We start from the raw sequence: 18743 nt of genomic DNA, 5'->3' as shown, positions 1-18743 counted from the left end.
TTCGCAATGAAGGACAGCAAGCGCCATGATACGCACACATGAGAATAACTTGGTTTTAACGTGGGGAAGACATGTCAGCTCTTATGCACGTAAAATGTTCAGAGAACTTAAAGAAATGACATTTGTCAGTATTTTTGCTTTGTGTTGTGTGTGAAAAGAAAATATGCGTTTCAGTGTTCTTGGTTTGGGTAATTTAATTGAATTTTGAGATTATTTTGTGTTTAGAAGCTGTAGTAACTATAAATAGAAAGTAGTATGTAGCAAACATACAGTACTGTAGTCCTAATATACTCTGGCTGGCCAAAAAAAACCTTACCACCAAACTAAAGGTAACACACTAATACTCCTCTCGACTTTGATCACAGCACACATTCATTGTAGCATATATTGGGTAAGCCTCTGCAATGTTACCTGATTTGTTTTCATTCAGTCTTATTCATTTTTCACCCAGGTTCTTGCACTGAGGATGAGAGAGTCCTATCAATGTTGCAAAGCCTTCTCCTTCCCATCCCAAAGATTCCCTGTGGAGTGAAGGTTTGGACTCTCTGGAGGCCAGTCCAGGTGTGAAAATGATGTCCCATACTCCCTGAACCACTCTGTCGCAATTTGAGTCTGATGAATCCTGGCATTGTCATCTGGGAACATGATGAGATAAACTGGTCATCCAGTTCATTTAGGTAGTCAGCGGAAGTGATTATCCCTCCGTCCATCAATTTTCTTACATCCTTATCCCATTGGGGCCTGTTGTTACCTATCTCCAGCGGCCAACGGGCGAGAGGCGGGGTACACCCTGGACAGGTCGGCTGTCCATCTCCTGGGTCCACAGCTGTTCACTGCCAATCCCTTGAGTTCCCTCTTCATTTTGCATGTGGAAATACCCTGAGTTCTGCTTTAGTTGATATTTGATTTCACCAAATATCTAAGTGATCGCCAATCATGAGCATTCAGGATTTTTTTCTCATCCACATTTCTTCTTCAAAGTCAACGGTTCTCCACTTTCGATCCAGACTTTAGGAATCCGCTGGACAGTTCTTGACCCAGATTGAGTAGTTAATCTGGCTTGACCCATGCCAAAGATGTGACCATTCTTAAACAGACACACATCTTTTTCAGGACTGTCTTTACACGTGAGGGTTGAAGAAATGAGAAGCTACGTGTTGCATTGGTTTGGGTTCCATAACTTGTTGCCAACTGCATAAAATAATCATCCAGTAGGATCCTTGTGTCTGTTTGCTTAGTTTGATCCAGATGATGAGTTTTATTGGCCTGGAAACGCAAAATACTGTTTAAAGAAGAGCATGTACTAAATCACATGCACATGTTTTTAGCATGTGGTGTTTGTTTCCATCATCATCATCATCATCATCATCATCATCATCATCCAATTCAACGGATTGTAGAGATCAAAATATTAAATGATTTTTATTAGATTAAATCATAATCAATTAAATGTATTAAATCACTTTTGGTGATTTGGTCTAAAACCAAAATGGGATCAGAGTCACAAACAGCGCTTTGGGTAAATGTGTATTCTTTAAATGTACTTTATAAATAAAATGGATTGAATAGGATTAATAAAGTACATCAGTTCTTTGTTTACAAAATAAACGTAAGTTGGAAGTAACAGCAAGGCATCAGCACAATATGGCAAGTTTTTTCTGTCAATGACCTTATCCTTTTTGTCTGATAAGGTCATATAAGAGGAAGCACAAACCGGTCAGCTAAAGCCTTAAACAGAATTATATTGACAAAAAGAAAATCACATTATTGCTTCGTGTTTCAAAGTCGACTGCTGACACCTCATTATGAGCTTTTCCACATCTCCACTTCTTTACCACATATGAAATACATGATTGGAAAATCTTCAAGCAAAAAAAATAAAAAATAAAAATCTGGCCACATGCTCTCTGCTTTCTGATTGGCTCTTTCCCCCCAGGCGGCTCCAGACCTGCTACAGCTCCTGTACTGAAGAGATGATACTGAGTCACGATACTCACTGACACAGAGACTGAAGCCAATTGGACCAATTTCATTTTTACACTTTTGCTTCAGCAATGAATAAAAAAACAAAGACGTTTAGTCCTATTGAGATGAGATCACAGTCTTCATCTGCTGGACTTATTAACACTGATGAAATATTTCCTTGTTCTTTGTTTTGTTTCATTCTTTATTTCTGGTCCTCTCTAAATAAATTTATGACGTCCGTCATAAATTCGGCCTTTTCTTCCCAACAGGGTTTTGGCAAATTATTTCACGTGAAAAAGTGACTTTTCATAGCTCGACAAAACTTTTAACATTTTACGCAGCCTTATTATTATTTCTTGTAATGGCAAACCTCGGGGAGAACATGTTACTGTAAATTGTAAATTAATTTTAAAATAGGCAGAGCAAAATATTCTCACAAGTCTATAAAACACTCTGCAGCTCAAAAAGTATTCAACATATTGAGAAAAACAAGGCTTGCAAAGCACCTTAAGATGTAACTCTGTGCTTACAGGATGACAAATAAATAGATGTTTGCTATGTGCGGTCATGGTGGTTAGAGAGGAACAGAAACAGGTCTGCATTGGCCAGAAAGGTTCCTAGTTTGCTCTGGAAACTTAAACAGTTAAAGTAAGTGCTTTTTTTGGCTCCTTTCTGATGCATTTGCAACATTTTTTTCTGTATTTAGCTTTCTCTCTAAATGCATGAATAAAATTTGGTGTAAAAAGACTGGAATATAAAGGTTCAAATCCAAAAACGGTCATTTAAAAGCAGGCCTTCTCTAGCTAACCCTATCAGAGGAGCTGTTGTCTCTACATCAGAGCTATGACCACATATACATCCTGTCAGGGCGGAGGAGGGGTGGCGCTGACTAAACTGCTGGAGCAGAGGTCGACGTGATCGGCCAGAGCGGGAACTCTGCAGCAACAGGCTTTTTTTTTTTTTTTTTCTTTGTTTCTTTGTTTTCTATATTAGTCAGCTGCAGAGAGTAAATTCTTCTCTGTCCTTTTCTGAGGCAGCAAATCTGAAGGATTTCGAAGTTTGATGCCGATTTGAGGCTCTAACAACGCGCCTTGTGTCAACCACAGCCTGACCCAGAACAAGGTTTCAGTGACAGAAGGCATTCTGTGGAGGAGAGTTCAACCTCATCTGCAGCTCTCTGATGAGGTTGCAGCATCAGAGCACGTTAGTTAAAAAAAAAAAAAAAGACAAGGTGATGAAGTGAAAAACTAAAGGTTATTTATACGGCATGTGTCATAGACAAAAAAAAACAGGTTAAAATGTACTAAATCTGAACACTACAAATGCAGCAAATAAATTAAAAATGTCAATATCCTTTATTCCCACACATTATAGCATTTTATAATGACTTTTTAAATAAATTTAGAAAGTGGCAGTTGCTGCATAATAAAGCGTTTTAAGTTACAATAAGGTTTGGTGCTGTCACTGCATTCATTTACCCAAAAATTCCAAAAAAGTAAACAACATTTTTTTTTTTTTTTTGAAAATGTTATTTTTAAAATGGTCACGCAGATATTTTTCGCTGCTGTTTTCGTTTCAAATATCCCCATAAACGGAACTTAGCCCAAATCACTGGCACGTTTCCTGCTCACTGGAGACTTCCGGGGTGATTTATGTGGTTTGTTTGGTAGCCTGCTGCCCTCTGCTGGCCAAAATCCTTACTTCACTGATTATCCAGACTCGCGTTTCGTTTCATAACCTGTTCACTTAACTGAGGATCTCCTGACACACCGTCTGGCTGCGAGTTTGACAGGCATGTTGACGCTGGAGGCATTGATGATAAGAGAGGCGGGCGTCCATAGTGAAAAAACAAGGCAGAAAGGTGGTTACAGCGTAGTTCTCCATAGAGACACAAAACGCACAAAAGAAAATATCTCCCGTAATGATATACAGTATACGCTGACAGAAAATATTCTGTGTGATCCGAGAAAAACTGCAAAAAAAAAAAAAAAACAAACAAAAAAAAAAAACACGACGTGTTTACCCGAGCTTTGAATGCCTCACAAAACATCCATCGTCTGAAAATGGAAAGAAAGGAATATAAATTCAAAATCTTAAACATTAGAGAAACTTTGAAAATCTGTATATCTATTTCCGGTGTTAGGCTAAGGAAGAATCTTAATGAGAATATCAAATAAAGTCTGAATATCAGACAGCTGAATATGTAAAAATAAGGATTATTATTGGTAAACATAAGTAATAATTATATATTTTGTTACATTATATTATTTTTATACCGGATAAATACGTGCGGTTTTGTTTGTTTTTTTCTTCTTAGTTTCTTTTGGTTATAATGTAGTATTATTATTGTCGCTTGAGGTGGTTACCGTCCATTTATTGCTCCAGATGGTTGCCCATCAGCCCTTAGCATAGCTCCATTAACAAGCATCAGCGTCACAGAGTCAACCGGAAGCTAACACCGGCTAACGTTTTTTTTTTTATTTTTATTTTTTTATTGAATATACAAAAATAACAATAACAATCTCAAACAACACGTCAATAACAGACATTACAAAAAAAAAACTAATATCACAACAACATCTGTTAACAAAACCAATTAGATGTAAGGCTAAAACAAAGTATTAAAATAATGAAAAAGAAAATAAAAGAAAAGAAAATTAGATAAAATAATAATAATAATAAATAATAATAATAATAATAATAATAATAACTTAATCAGAGGGGACTCCTCCATTTTCTAGAGCAGAGAATGAGAGGGAGCATTTTGCATAGCGACATTTATGGATATAATATTTGGTTATAATCATTAGAACATTTACTAAAAATTCCAAATTTTTTTCTTTGATCGATAAACCGAATTTAATGTTTTGTAAGGAAATAAAATCCACATTTATTGTTTTAGAAGACAGAAAATTTCGAAGTTGATCCCATAAGTTTAACACTTCTTTACATTCGTAAAACAAATGTTTAGTTGTTTCCAATTGAGTTTTACAAAAACCACAATTCTCAACATTAAACTTAAATCTCTCTCTCTTAAGAACTCATTTGAAGGATATATGTTATTTATTATTTTAAAATGTAATTCTTTATATTTAGGAGGAATTGGGAATTTAAATTATTTGTACTAATTTTGACTATCAAAGATTTGTTACAATTTTGTAAGAGAACTGTGCTTTTAGTTCTTCCTGGGTATATAATATTTATAGAATACTGATTCAAAAACTTGTTATTGCATTTATTATCTCTAATGTCCGCATGCTCAATTTGAATCTTATGGAGTCTTGGAATAAAGAAATGAGGTAAATTGTTTTTAACTGACTGAATGAGGACATTAGGGATACTACGTAAAACTTTCTTATAAATTGTTAGTGAACAATCAGCTCCATACTTCCTGTTAAATTCCTCCAAACTTAGAATATCACCATTTCCATCCAGTAAATGAGTAATTGACCAGATTTGTTTATTCCACCAATCTTCTAGAAAAATAGATTTTCTACACATAGAATGGCTCTGTTGTTCCACAGTGGGACATTATGAGGACTGAAGTTATTTAAACATTAACTTCCACTGTAACAAAACCTGTTGGTGGAAATTAGAGAGTTGTAAGGGGAGTTTTGATCATTCAAAATCACATTTCAATAACAGCTCAATACCTCCAACTTTTTGAAATACAAACGACGGTTTAACAAACCAAATAAGATCACCGTTTTTTAAAAAGGACTGAAGCCATCTAATTTTTAAAGTACCCTTCATAATTTCAAAATCGATAGCCTTGATGCCACCTTCCTCAAATGTTTTTAGCAAATCACTTTTTCTGATGTAATGGTGCTTGTTTTTCCAAATAAAGTTAAAATTAATTCTGTTAATCTGTTTTATGATATTTGGAGGGACGGCTAAGGAATATGCAGGAAACGTCAGCCTGGATAAGGATTCAGTTTTTGTTAATAAAGTTCTACCAAACAACATCAAGTCTCTTTGAAGCCAAATATTTAAGGTTTTGCCACATTTATCAATGTTGTCTTGTAAACTTTTTCTAACACTGGTAGCTCTACACTTAGTAATCCACATGCCTAAGTATTTCACTTCACTTTTAACTGGAATATTGAAAATTGAAAAATCAGAACAATTATGGATACTCATAATATCACATTTATTTACATTTAGCTGCAGCCCTGAGGCTTGAGAGAACAATTCTATTTCCTTTAGAGCTAGAGGAATTTGTTCTTTGTTTTTTAGGAAGAGGGTTGCATCATCTACGAATTGGCTAATGATTATTTTCTGGTTATTTATTTCCAGACCTTCAATATTAGAGTTTTTAATTGTTATTGCAAGTAGTTCTGTGACTAAAATAAATAAGAGAGGCGAGATACTGCAACCTGGTCTGATTCCCCTTTCTACTTTGAATCTGGGGCTTGTGCCCTGTGACAGAGACACACAGCTTAATATTAATATTAATATATAATAATATATATAAGTGTTAATATTGGTGTTTAACATGGTAATCATATTAAGAAAACTATTTCCAAAACCAAAATGTCTCAACGTGTTAACAATAAATTGATGTTCCACAGAATCAAATGCTTTGTGTAAATCTAAAAACAACATAAAACCATCATCTTTTATTAAGTGACTATAATCAATAAGGTCCAGAACCAGGCGGATGTTGTTATGATGGATCTGCCTTTCAGAAAACCGGATTGGGTTTGACTAATTATTTTAGGTAAGCCAGTTTTTAACCTCATTGCCAAAACTTTTGTTAAGATCTTGTAGTCAGTGTTCAAAAGCGCGATAGGCCTTAAATTATTTAAATTTTTCTTATCTTTACCAGGTTTTGGGATTAGTTTAATTACGCCTTGTTTCATAGTTTCCATGAGTTCCTTCCTACTAACACATTCTTCTACAGCCTGAAACAACAAAAGTTTTAAATCCTCCCAGAAATGTTTCTAAAGTTTAGCTGTGAGTCCGTCTGGCGGTCAGAAGCCATATTTCTCATAGCAATGTCAAATTCAGAGATTCTTAGCTCTTCATCACAAATTTCTTTGAAGTTTTTATCAATAACAGGAACTAGATTACTTATTTTATCAAGAAAGGATGAAGTAATTTGTTCTGTATGTGAAGATTTATAAAGATTACTATAAAACTTAAATACTTCTTCTGTTATTCTCTTATTCTCAGAACATTCCACTTCATCAATTATAAGATTATTAATAGCATTATATTCCTGTCTACGTTTTTCTAAGTTACAAAAAAAAGAAAGCACTATTTTTTTCTCCTTCTTTGATCTACCTGGCTCTGGACCTTACATAAGCACCTTTTGCCCTATTTATGTATATCTCATCTAATTTAGATTGCAATTTATTTATTATTTCTTTATTCTCATCAGTCCAACTTAATTTTCTGTAAAGTGACATAAGATCTTTAATGACCATTGTCTCTTCTGCTTTTATTTTTACAACCTGCTAACGTCTCACCGGTGCTACGGTTCTGGTATGTATTCGTTGAACCACAGCGACGCCCAGTGGCCACAACATGACACAGCGACTATTTTATGGCTCTTAACGATACAAATCAACTTTTTAAAAAATGTATAAATTGAACAAACAGTGGTAAAAGACTGACAAACCAGGTACATTATGCAGGACGTTTCTGTTGCGTCAGCAACAGACTTAAATTAGCAACAGACTTAAATTATCAGGAAAAGACATTAAAGGCATAAACCTCAACTTGCTGTGATTTATTCAACATGAAGCTATGTTGTTCAGATAACATGGGAGCAGAACATGTGTTCTTAAAAAAATTAATTAAAGAGTTCTGTGGTTGTATTATGTTATATATTAACTTGAACTTTTTTGTGAATTCCTTGGGCTAAACTCCTGAACTAATCGGTCAGGTTTATTTGTACAACACATTTCAACAACGAAGTAGTTCAAAGTTGTCTACATGATAAAACACAAAAATAAAAAACTCATAAAAACAACACACAGTTATACCAACGTATAAAGCAGTAACAAACATTACATTTTGTCGAGCGCCATCATCCAAATCATCAACACACTAAAAAAAAGGATCCCCGTTAAACTGACGACAATATTCTGTCAGATCTTGTGTTTAGTGTGACGCGTGATGATGAAAGTCAAAACAAACCATCAAAGTACAAGAGGAGCAAAAGGTGAAGGGCGAGTTTAAGAGTCACGTTCCTGAAATGACTGAGTGACGACAGAACGGTCGTCAAGAAGAACACGTTTCAAGTTCAACTCTTCTTTGTTCAAAACTCACCTTAATACTGGTGAGGACAGCTAACATTATTCACTGTTTCGGAACAACCAGCATCGACACAAAGCTCGGCTGTTTTAGTTTTAAATTGAAACTAAAGGTCTTCCATTCAGGGTTGTTCTTTAAATTCATCTGAGTAATTTAACTAAGTGTCAGTAGGCTTGTCCTAAATTTATTAAATCAGTTAAGAAAGCTACTGTGATATTGTGTCAACGTCTCACCTCATCAGTTAACTGATGAATGTTTTAGTTGCTGTCAACAAACTTATGGCTCACAAACTATAATACAGATTTATCTAAACTAGTAGTTCAAAACGTGTCTTGCGTGTCTTTTGGCAGAAAATCCTAGGCCAACACCTGCTATAGTTTAGTTTCATCAGGGTCTCCTGACAGCTATTGTTTCAAAAATACTGAGATCATGAAGTTACTATCATTAATATTTCCCTTACCTGTAGTAGCAGACAGACGCCACGTCATTAGCTACTAGGAAAGTGGCTTTACTTTAATGCACGTGAAAAAAATTGGTATATATTGGAAAAAATTGATTTTTTTTGTCACTCATTTCTGAAAGTAAAACTCATATATTACGTAGATTCATTCAACGCAGGGTAAATATTTAAATCTTTTTTTTTTTTTCTCTTGTGTGTGTGTCAGTTTAATGATTATGGGTTACAGATACATAAAACCCCTAATACAGCGTCTCCAAAAATTAGACTATGACATAGGGCCAATAAAAGTGAACATTTTTCATTAATTGATCTTCTGAACACAAATGTCACTTCATTTCTAGGCGCTCATTTCTATACTTGGTTGGGCCTCTTTTTTGCTCGAACTGCTGCAGGGGTATCAAACTAATTCTCATTTTGAGATTCATCCAGATCAGGAATGCCCTCAAAGTTATATTTAAGAACCGTAAACAGCTTCTTAAGCCATTAGGAGATAAAAAGAAGAGTATTTTTCCTAAGGGGGTTGTCAGTTTTTACAGTGTACCAATGACCTCTTTCCTGGTTGTGAAGTCACCGATCTCCATCGTCATCAGACGGAGGATTGTGACCCTTTCAGAGGATCCTGGTACGATGAATGATGAGAACTCTCCCAGAATAGCTGTGAAGATAAACAGAATAATAAATGTAACTGTTACGGTCACTGACCTCTAGGGGCTCTCTTCATGAGAGAGCTCTTTCTTTGTGTTTCAGCTTTACCTGGCTGCCACAGGTGCAATGTGTTGGAGCTCGTCAGCCACCCCATAAAGAGCTCCAGCCGGAGACGTCAGATCCCTTTTTCCTTGGGCCTTGATCTGATGTGATCTTGTCAGTGAGCTGATTGTTTGTGGAGACTGTGTATAGTTTTGCTGTGAGCATTCTTGTGAAGCACAAAGTGTATAACCTACGTTTTGTTTCTCTTCACAGTGGAAGCTGGTAGGGGTTCTCTGCCATTTTGTTTAACTGTTTTCTCCTGTTTTTGGTTAGTCAGGGAGTTCAGGTATTGTACTTTCTTTTTTCAGTTCTCTTCTAGCAAGTGTTTCTATTTTACAATTAAGAGTGGGATGTTATGTTTGTTGTTTTGGCCTTGGAGACCCTGAAGTTGAAAGCTACCCTGTATTTGTCTGAGTGACATTTTACTTAAACTGTAAATTAAACTATATTTTTGGTACTGACACCAACTGTTTAGGTTGCCTTCTTTTTGTGTTACACCCAGTGCCAGACTTGACCCTTATTGGTTTTGTGGGGGGTTGTAACAGTAACACTGAACCTTATTGTAGCAGTAATGTGCTGTTTAAACCGTCCGATGCATTGATCATCAATCGTCTTATACCTTATTGGTTTTATTTTGTGATTTTTACATACATACAATGAAACGATTTAAGAATCTTTCTTAGTCTAACTTTAAAAATATACAGTAGATGGTGAGAGATTCTATCAAAATGGTCTTTCAAAAGTTTCAATGTCATTTTCTTAAAGTCAAATGAAACTGATACGGACATTGGAATGCTTCATTATTATTATTATTTTTTTAATCTTGAAGGTTAATTTTATTACTTTTTATGTTCCAGTAACCACTGTGTTGATGAAGAGACCCTAGTGGAAAACAATAAGATGGTACTGACATGAGAAAATGAAGCAACTCTATGGTTACCTGAATGAATGAGACTTTGGTTTCATCAAAATGAGTCATTTTAATTTTCTTCATCAAAATGAAGATATTTTTAATTTTCTTCAGTGTCCTGCTTTTAGAATGTAGTATTTCAGTCATGACCTCGTGAAATTTAATTTGTCTGCAAGTAATAATTGACTAATTCAAAAACTGTTTAAAAGTGGATTAAGAGGTCGTGCGAATGTGAAAGGCAACAAAAAAAGATATATATTTTCTGACGGGGACTAGCTATGAGTGTTTTTCATTGCGTCTGCTGCTGAATTCATATTTAGCGCAGATGAGACGTTTAATCCAGCGGATCATCTGGGAGCAGTCCGCCTCCAGCAGCGGGACAGCGGTGTGTTTACATCCGCGGAAAATGCTTCTCTTAAAAGTCACTGGATCGATTCAGCGCAACGTTTTCACCGTGACTCTGTCTCCTCGTTTGTCTGCTATTAGAAACGCAAACATTACATGCAACTTAAAATCGTTTTAGATGTTTTCGGAGGCGAAATTCTAGGAAAACTCCCCGCAAGCGGCGCAAACAGACCGAGAATCTGGCCGCTTTAAAGGCTCCTGGGACGAAGGAGAAACTTGTCGGACATCAAACATGAGCTCAGCGTGGAGGAGAGAGACTTTTCTACCTGCTTCAGTAACGTTGGTCTTGTAAGATGTTTGTTTTCGGAGTGTTTCGAGGCTCAATGTCGGCGGAGAAAACACAAAGTGGAGCCGCTTTTCGAGGCGGCAGCAGAGCAGCGGGCTGAGTTGTCTCTTCACGGTTCTCATGTGTGTTATAAGTCCCGCCTCCCGCTCTGAGCTCCACAAGTTCCGAGGAACGAAACAGACATGGCAGAGGAAGCTCCAGCAGCCGCGCCGGCTAAGGCTCCGGCCAAAGCCCCGAAGAAGAAGTCCGCTCCCCGGGCCAAGCAGGACGGACCCAGCCTCCCGAAACTCATCGTGGCCGCCGTGGCCGAGTCCAAGGAGCGCAAGGGGATGTCCCTGGCGGCCCTCAAGAAGGTGCTGGCCGGGAAAGGAGTGGACGTGAGCAAGGCCAACAAGCGCATCAACACCGCCGTCACCAAGCTGGTCACCAAAGGGACCCTGAGCCAGACTAAGGGCACGGGGGCCTCCGGCTCCTTCAAGCTCGCCAAGGAGCCCAAAGACGCTAAACCGGCCAAGAAGGTGGTGAAGAAGAAGGCTCCCGTCAAGGCCAAGAAGCCCGCCGCCAAGAAGAGCGCAGCGGCCAAGAAACCCGCCGCCAAGAAACCCGCAGCAGCGGCGGCAGCAGCAGCCAAGAAGTCCCCGAAGAAGGCTCCGGCCAAGAAAGCGGCCAAGAAGCCCGCCAAGAGCCCCAAGAAGGCCGCGGCCAAGAAACCCAAGGCCGCCGCCGTCAAGAAGCCCAAGGCCGCAGCCAAGAAAAGTCCAGCAAAGAAACCTGCAGCCAAGAAGGCCGCAGCGAAGAAGGCCAAGAAATAAACAGCAGCTTCAGCTTTTTACTCACCAAAGGCTCTTTTAAGAGCCAACACACATTCTGCTGAAGAGCTCGTCCTTTACTTTGACTGACCCCACATTCTACTTCATACACGCAACTTCAACACTTTTACACATATTTATACCTATATGGCTTATTAATTAATTAATGTAGCTGCCACATGTTGCACACTACTTTAACAGTCAAGGGATTTCCACTTCTCAGAAAGGATTCACCTCATTTGGCTGGATACCAGTATATGTGGAAGACATCAACTTTCACTCTTTTTCTTCTCATCTAGTGTCTTTATGCTACACGAGTCTTTGGCCGCTGCTTATTACTTCACTGTTCACAAATGAATAGATGGAAAGCCAGCAAAAGGCTCACACAGCGCTCACTTCCTGTCACCATGAATCAGGAAAGTCACAATGTTTAAACAGCCACATCATTTATAAAATGAACTTTTCATGTTGATCATTGACAAGTTACATGGAGTGAAAGTTGCTTCAGAAATCCCTCACATGTTCCTCAGCTGCACAAAAGCATCAACACAAACTTCACATGACAGCCAGTAGAACTACATTTATTTGATGTTTGTTCCTTTCAGACTCTGTTGAGCGGAGTTTGATTCACCCAATAATTTCAGTTCATCAAAGTTCAATTAATGCTTTAAAAAGAACGTTCTCAATCTGGCTTGTAGGAGGAGCTGCTGAGCTCGGCTCCTCATAGGTCCGCAGCTCACACATAAAAAGCGACGCTCCGCAGCTCGCGCTCACATTCGTCTTTGTGTTTCCACAGAAGAAGAAAACAAAATGAGCGGCAGAGGAAAAGGAGGCAAAGGTCTCGGTAAAGGAGGCGCCAAGCGGCACCGTAAAGTTCTCCGCGATAACATCCAGGGAATCACCAAGCCCGCTATCCGCCGTCTGGCTCGCCGCGGGGGAGTCAAGCGGATCTCCGGCCTCATCTACGAGGAGACCCGCGGTGTGCTCAAGGTGTTCCTGGAGAACGTCATCCGTGACGCCGTCACGTACACCGAGCACGCCAAGAGGAAGACCGTCACCGCCATGGACGTGGTGTACGCTCTGAAGAGGCAGGGCCGCACTCTGTACGGCTTCGGGGGTTAAACCGACAACTTTGCTCACTGAACCAAACAAAGGCCCTTTTCAGGGCCAAACACTGATCGGATCATGAGCTGAATTTCTGTCTGATGCAACCGAATCTCTCCATAAGCGACCTATGAGTGTAAAAATGTATCTATATTAATATTAATCTGACAAAACAAAGAATTGTAGCTGCTTGTTCACACAAAATGTAAAGTTTTGTTTCCACTGATTTTTCTTACTGAAGGTTTGAGGGTTAAACTGGCAATACATGAACTCATTAGACTATTCTGCTTTATCAGTGAATCCACAGGGAGATATTTAAACTGAAATATCAAAAGTGAATTTAAATGTAAATGTATTCTCATGAAATGTAGAGGAAGAACTTTACACTATGTGATGGAGAGAGACTACAAGTTCAGTCTTGAAAAACGACAGAATTGTTACAAGTTAGTTTCTTAAGGAATTTTAATTTTCAATTATATTTCTTTTGGAAGAACCCTAAAAAATTCTATTGAAAGAATAAATTAATCATATGCAGAGTAAGACATGATGAAAGATTAACTTTTATCTTTTATCCAGGGTAAAGTCTTTTTCTTTTGTAGGCCAAACATTTTATGTTTTGTTTTAAATTAGAAAAAAGATGAAGTGAAATTGGGAGGTTCTACTCACCGTTTCTGAACAAAAAACGAAAGATTATGTGTTTATTTTCAAATGAGGTTTTAGCTCTCTGTGGTTTTTAATGAGAATTTATTAAATCGCTTTGTTTTAGGTAAAAGTGAAGCATATCAGCATTTCTTGCCGTTTATGAGAAATACAGAATTTTCATAGAATTTGTTTCTACATAAATCTTGAAAAAGTTTCTGTATCTCAACAAACGCGCGCAGAACAAGCAACAAAATAACCTGAAAAGCAGTGAAAATTTGAAGTGTTTGCTTTTATGGTTTCACTTTTCTGGAGAACGTTCTCGATTCCCGCCCTTTCTTTGTCATCACGTGGCTTCAATTCAAACCCTTCCTGATCCACTGGGCCGTCCAATCACAGCCAGGAGACGCTGCAGCTCAATTTCCATACAGCATGTATAATATCAGCTGTTTCCTCTCCAGCAGCTCATTCGTCGCTGTAAGTTTCCAGAGACAACATGCCCGAACCCGCCAAGTCTGCGCCCAAGAAGGGCTCCAAGAAAGCGGTCACCAAAACGGCCGGCAAAGGAGGCAAGAAGAAGAGAAGGACCAGGAAGGAGAGCTACGCCATCTACGTGTACAAGGTGCTGAAGCAGGTCCACCCCGACACCGGGATCTCCTCCAAGGCCATGAGCATCATGAACTCCTTCGTCAACGACATCTTTGAGCGCATCGCCTCCGAGGCCTCCCGTCTGGCTCACTACAACAAGCGGTCCACCATCACCTCCAGGGAGATCCAGACCGCTGTGCGCCTCCTGCTGCCCGGTGAGCTGGCCAAGCACGCCGTGTCCGAGGGAACCAAGGCTGTGACCAAATACACCAGCTCCAAGTAACCAGCTCTGCTGCTGATGCTCCAACCCAACGGCTCTTTTAAGAGCCACTCACTGCATCTGGAGAGCTTTGATCATGACTGATATATTTTTGCAGAACAAAGAAATGGTGGAAATTTCAAGAAGGTGAGAAATTTTGGAGGTGAAGGGTTTAAGTATTTTTTATTTAAGAACCTTGTGAATGATCATCTCAAAGTATTAGATGTCAGATTTTTTCTTCTTGCTGGCTCCTTTTCAATCAAGTTCATTTGTGCAGCACATTTCAACAACATTGAGGTTTCAAAGCTTTACATAATAATAAACACAAATATAATGTCATAAAATATACCATAATCAACCATTGAGAAAATTAATAACAAACATTACACTTTGATGAGTGCCATCATCAAAATCATTAATGCACATGAACTAGAAAAGGTTCCTTTTATTTCGGCCACTGCTGAAGACAAATCCTCCCCTGATGCGATCAAATACAATAACCAATGAAGCAGCGGCTCATCACGCCTTTATTTTGAAAACCGACACGCAAAATGAAGCAGTCACGTGACCCATGCACTGCGAGGCCTCGTTTGCTGCCAGTCACGTGGTTTTCAACAAGCCGACACGAGCCTGAAGCGGGGCTTCAGAGGGCCCATCACCTCTGACCTCTACCAGAGTCAGCAGAAGGACCAGTGTTGGTGTATTGACCATCCTAAAATTTCTCACTGGCCCAAATCTGATCATCACTATGAAAAGTGTCCGGCATTATTTCAGCTTTTGTTGTATAACAGCTTTTGTTCTGCATATGACAGTAATAAATGTAACAGCATTTTCTTTCCACTGTACAGAAGCTGCAGTCAGAGCAGCTGTTCAAAATAAAAAACTAAAGCACTGCTGTTGTCAGAAAAATCAAAAGTTTTTGATTAGTATGTGTTTAAAATGCCCATAATGAGCTAAGAGAAGAACATCTGGCTGAAGATTAAAGATAATTTTGAAGATTGAATAATTATGGATCTGATTTCTTTGCACTATTCTGTTCATTTGTTTTTGTTAAAGATATAAAGATTCATTAAAAATGGTACACAAACATAATGTCTGCTTTCACAACATAATGCATAAAATTAAGGTTGTATAACACTGAATGAAAGAGGATTTATTATGAAACATTCCTATTTACAAATATTGTATATGGAACTGGAGATGAGAATTTATTAAGGGCAGTTGGGGAGCCGAAAGAACCGGCTCTCTAAAAAGAGTCGAAATTCCCATCACAACAAAGCAGTTTGACTTTCTATTGTAAATGACTTTAAGACACCGCTGGACGAAATGATGTACAACCAAAACCTATTAGAACAACAAACAATGTGCTAAAGAGGATTTGATGCTCTCATGATGAAGGAGTGTGTGGCTCTTAAAAGAGCCGTTGTGTGTTTGTTGCTGAGCAACAGCAGCAGCAGCAGGTTTACTTGGGAGCTAGGGAGCTCCCTAGCGTTCCCTCCGAGCTCCCTAGTGTTCCCAATGTTTCCTCGTTGCCCCCTAGTGCTCCTCCCGAGAACCAGCCTCCTAGTGCTCCTCCAGATTCTCCCAGAGACTCCTTGTCGCCGCCTCCTGTGGCCCGGTCCCTGCGCCGACGTCGCCTGGCGGACCCGCATCCCGCAGCCTGGCCTCTGTGCTGATGTCGACCTCCGGACCAGCCTCCAGGGGCCCGGCCCCAGCACCGACTTTGCCCGCCGGACCCACATTCGGCTCCTTCCTGTGTCTCCGCCCACCCTGCTGGGTTGTTTTTTGTTGTTATTTGGACTCTGGCCCCCCGTCCTGCGCCCCTCCACCCACCCTTGTCAGGTCCTCGTCTCATTTGGTGTCATCGTGCTGTCTCTGTCTTTACGCCGCACCTCCTGGTTCCCGTCCCCAGTGCCGCGGATGTCCTCCGGACCTTCTCCGGCGCCATGGACGCCTGCCGGACCTCCCACGCGATGGACGCCCGCCGGACTTTTCCCACGGGTTCCATCTCCTGTGCCTCCGCCCACACCTGATGGGTTGTTTTCTGTTGTTTTTGGACTCTTGGCTCCTTCCTGTGTCTCCGCCCACCCTGTTGGGTTGTTTTTTGGACTCTGGCCCCCCGTCCTGCGCCCCTCCACCCACCCTTGTTGTGTTTCGTTTTTCAGACTTGTTTTGGGCATCTGAAGCACTATCTTTGTTATTGGTCAGTTGTCACTTTGAGCCCTACACTGTATTCATCCTGTCCTTCTGTGGCTTTTTCGTAGATGTAGATGTATCCATTGCTGCAAACGTCAGCTCCACAGTCGATCTTTTCCAGTGATACCCGCTCATCCTCCGCCTTAAACACCAGTTCTCCACACATCAGATATGTGTAAAAGCTGCTGGTATCAGAAGTAGTTGAATGTCTCCAGCAAATGATGGAGGACAGATGATATAGCTGAGTTCCATTTTTTACAGGGACTTCAAGGGCTGGGTCAGGTATCACAGGATGTCTGCTATCATCTGGACTGTCTGGCCATGGCAGTATCAGGGTCATCACATCAGTTTCATTAAAAAAGCAATTCCTCTTTTTGCTGGACTTGCAGGTGTCGCAACTTTCTGAAATTCCACTCCAATAATCCTCCAGAAGAGTTGATGTGGTGTCATTTTCTTGTTCTTTTGGCAGAGGAATGACAGGACCAAGGTCACGAATAATTCGTGAACACTTCTGACATTGTTCACAGTAGTCAGTTGTATATAGCTTAGCGTTTGTGTAGATGCCACACTCTGCCAGATAGTGCAACATGTAAAACAAAAGGACTCCAGGCCTGTCCTGATGTTTTACATCCTTAATCTTCAGAATATCAATGAGTTCATTCTGAACAGCAAAGATTTCATGTGGAGGAAAGTCTCGTCCTGGATGGCACATTGCTGTGAAGAAACATCTCGCAAACAATGGTGTCGCTGAAAAAGTTCAGAAATCTCCTCAGGATGCTGAGCCACAAACCTTCTTACAACAGTCAAGTTCATGATGCTTTGCGTTGTGGCATTCATCCAGCTGTTAAAAAAGGAGTTGGAGAATTTGCAAAAGTACATTCCTGGGTAAATGTTTACATCCATGGCGTTGAAATCATTTGTGTCATTCTGATTTCCATCTTCTGAGTTTTCTTCTTCAGAAGACGATTCCTCTGATGAAGAAAACTTGTACACTTCTCCAAAATCTGTCCACATTTCCTCAGCATTTGGGCTTCCAGAAGGAACTTCCTCATCCTTAGAGGAAGCATCAATGTTCTTAGTATAAATGCTGTCGTTATGGTCAGGGTCAAATTCAACATCATCTTCAGAGCTTTCTTCATCTGAAGACCATTCTTCTGATGAAGAAAGCTCAGACACTTCATCAAAATGTGGCACAACATCATCAGCATCATTTCTGCTTCCAGAGTCAACTTCCTTTGGTGAATCATCCGTATCTTTAGTGTCCAGGTTCTCAAAATGGTCTGTGTATTTTTTAATTTCTGTGTCCCCAGAGAAGGTTTCAAATTCCAGCTCCATTTTGTTTTCAGGAAGACAGATGCTTTCCAAAGCAGCAGTGTCTCCGGATGTCTTTACTGTCAAACATGTGTTGGTGGTAACTTCCTCAACTTTAGAGGAAGCATCGATGTCCTTCTGATCTTCAGGAAAAATGTCAAAACCCAAGTACTTCCCTGTCATATCCTCTTTGAATTCTCCTGAAATTCCATCATCGTCTTTTACGTTGTCTTTGGCGACAATGTCAAAATCAGAGTAGTCAAATATTCCATCTTCAGATGAGCTTTCTGAAGAACCATCACTGTGTTTTACATATTCTTCGGAGACAATGTCAAAACCAGAGTAGTCAAATATTCCATCTTCAGATGAGCTCTCTGCAGAAACATCCTTGTGTTTTACACATTCTTCAAAGAAATCTTCAAATCCGAAGTACTTATATCGTTCATCTTCAGATGAGCTCTCCTTTGAAACACCACTGTGTTTCAAATTGAGGACATCACCAAAACCTGCCCAGGATGCCTGAGCATTCAAAACGCACCACCACAGGCTCCCCTACATCCGTGGGAATGGCCATCTGTACCCTGGCAGAGAGTGCACTACTGTGAAACAACTTAGGCACATTTGCAGCATTTTAATCTTCTGCCCATCTGCATTGTTTGTGTCCACAAACATGGCCAGTAGAGTCAGACTGTATTCTGATTCTAATAGGGCTATAAAGTTAATAATAGTGCAGTCCTATCGGCTATTCAGCTCAGTGTTTGGGTCTTTGTTGTCCCTGACAACGTCACGTGAGGTGATCTGGT

At 39.7% G+C, this 18743-nt stretch overlaps 3 protein-coding genes across 3 annotated transcripts; all 3 read left to right on the top strand.

Annotated features, from left to right (window-relative positions):
* Nucleotides 1-10874: 10874 nt before the first annotated feature.
* On the top strand, nt 10875-11867 carry LOC114157191 (histone H1-like). Its single transcript, XM_028038052.1, has one exon. It carries the CDS (start codon nt 11217-11219, stop codon nt 11844-11846), a length of 630 nt encoding a protein of 209 aa, XP_027893853.1. The 5' UTR covers nt 10875-11216; the 3' UTR covers nt 11847-11867.
* A 743-nt stretch (nt 11868-12610) lies between these two features.
* LOC114157233 (histone H4) lies at nt 12611-13483 on the top strand. The gene has a single exon (XM_028038097.1). It carries the CDS (start codon nt 12654-12656, stop codon nt 12963-12965), a length of 312 nt encoding a protein of 103 aa, XP_027893898.1. The 5' UTR covers nt 12611-12653; the 3' UTR covers nt 12966-13483.
* A 116-nt stretch (nt 13484-13599) lies between these two features.
* LOC114157219 (histone H2B 1/2-like) lies at nt 13600-15436 on the top strand. Its single transcript, XM_028038083.1, has one exon. The coding sequence runs from the start codon at nt 14083-14085 to the stop codon at nt 14455-14457; it is 375 nt and encodes a 124-aa protein (XP_027893884.1). The 5' UTR covers nt 13600-14082; the 3' UTR covers nt 14458-15436.
* Nucleotides 15437-18743: the final 3307 nt, after the last annotated feature.

This window comes from Xiphophorus couchianus, chromosome 14 (assembly GCF_001444195.1).
Source record: "Xiphophorus couchianus chromosome 14, X_couchianus-1.0, whole genome shotgun sequence".
Taxonomy (NCBI): domain Eukaryota; kingdom Metazoa; phylum Chordata; class Actinopteri; order Cyprinodontiformes; family Poeciliidae; genus Xiphophorus; species Xiphophorus couchianus.
The sequence above is the reverse complement of the archived record's forward strand: the minus strand, read 5'-3'. Positions and strand labels throughout refer to the sequence as shown.

Coding starts and splice junctions, on each gene's coding strand:
- LOC114157219 (XM_028038083.1), top strand. CDS start 14,083: ATGCCCGAACCCGCCAAGTCTGCGCCCAAGAAGGGCTCCAAGAAAGCG.
- LOC114157191 (XM_028038052.1), top strand. CDS start 11,217: ATGGCAGAGGAAGCTCCAGCAGCCGCGCCGGCTAAGGCTCCGGCCAAA.
- LOC114157233 (XM_028038097.1), top strand. CDS start 12,654: ATGAGCGGCAGAGGAAAAGGAGGCAAAGGTCTCGGTAAAGGAGGCGCC.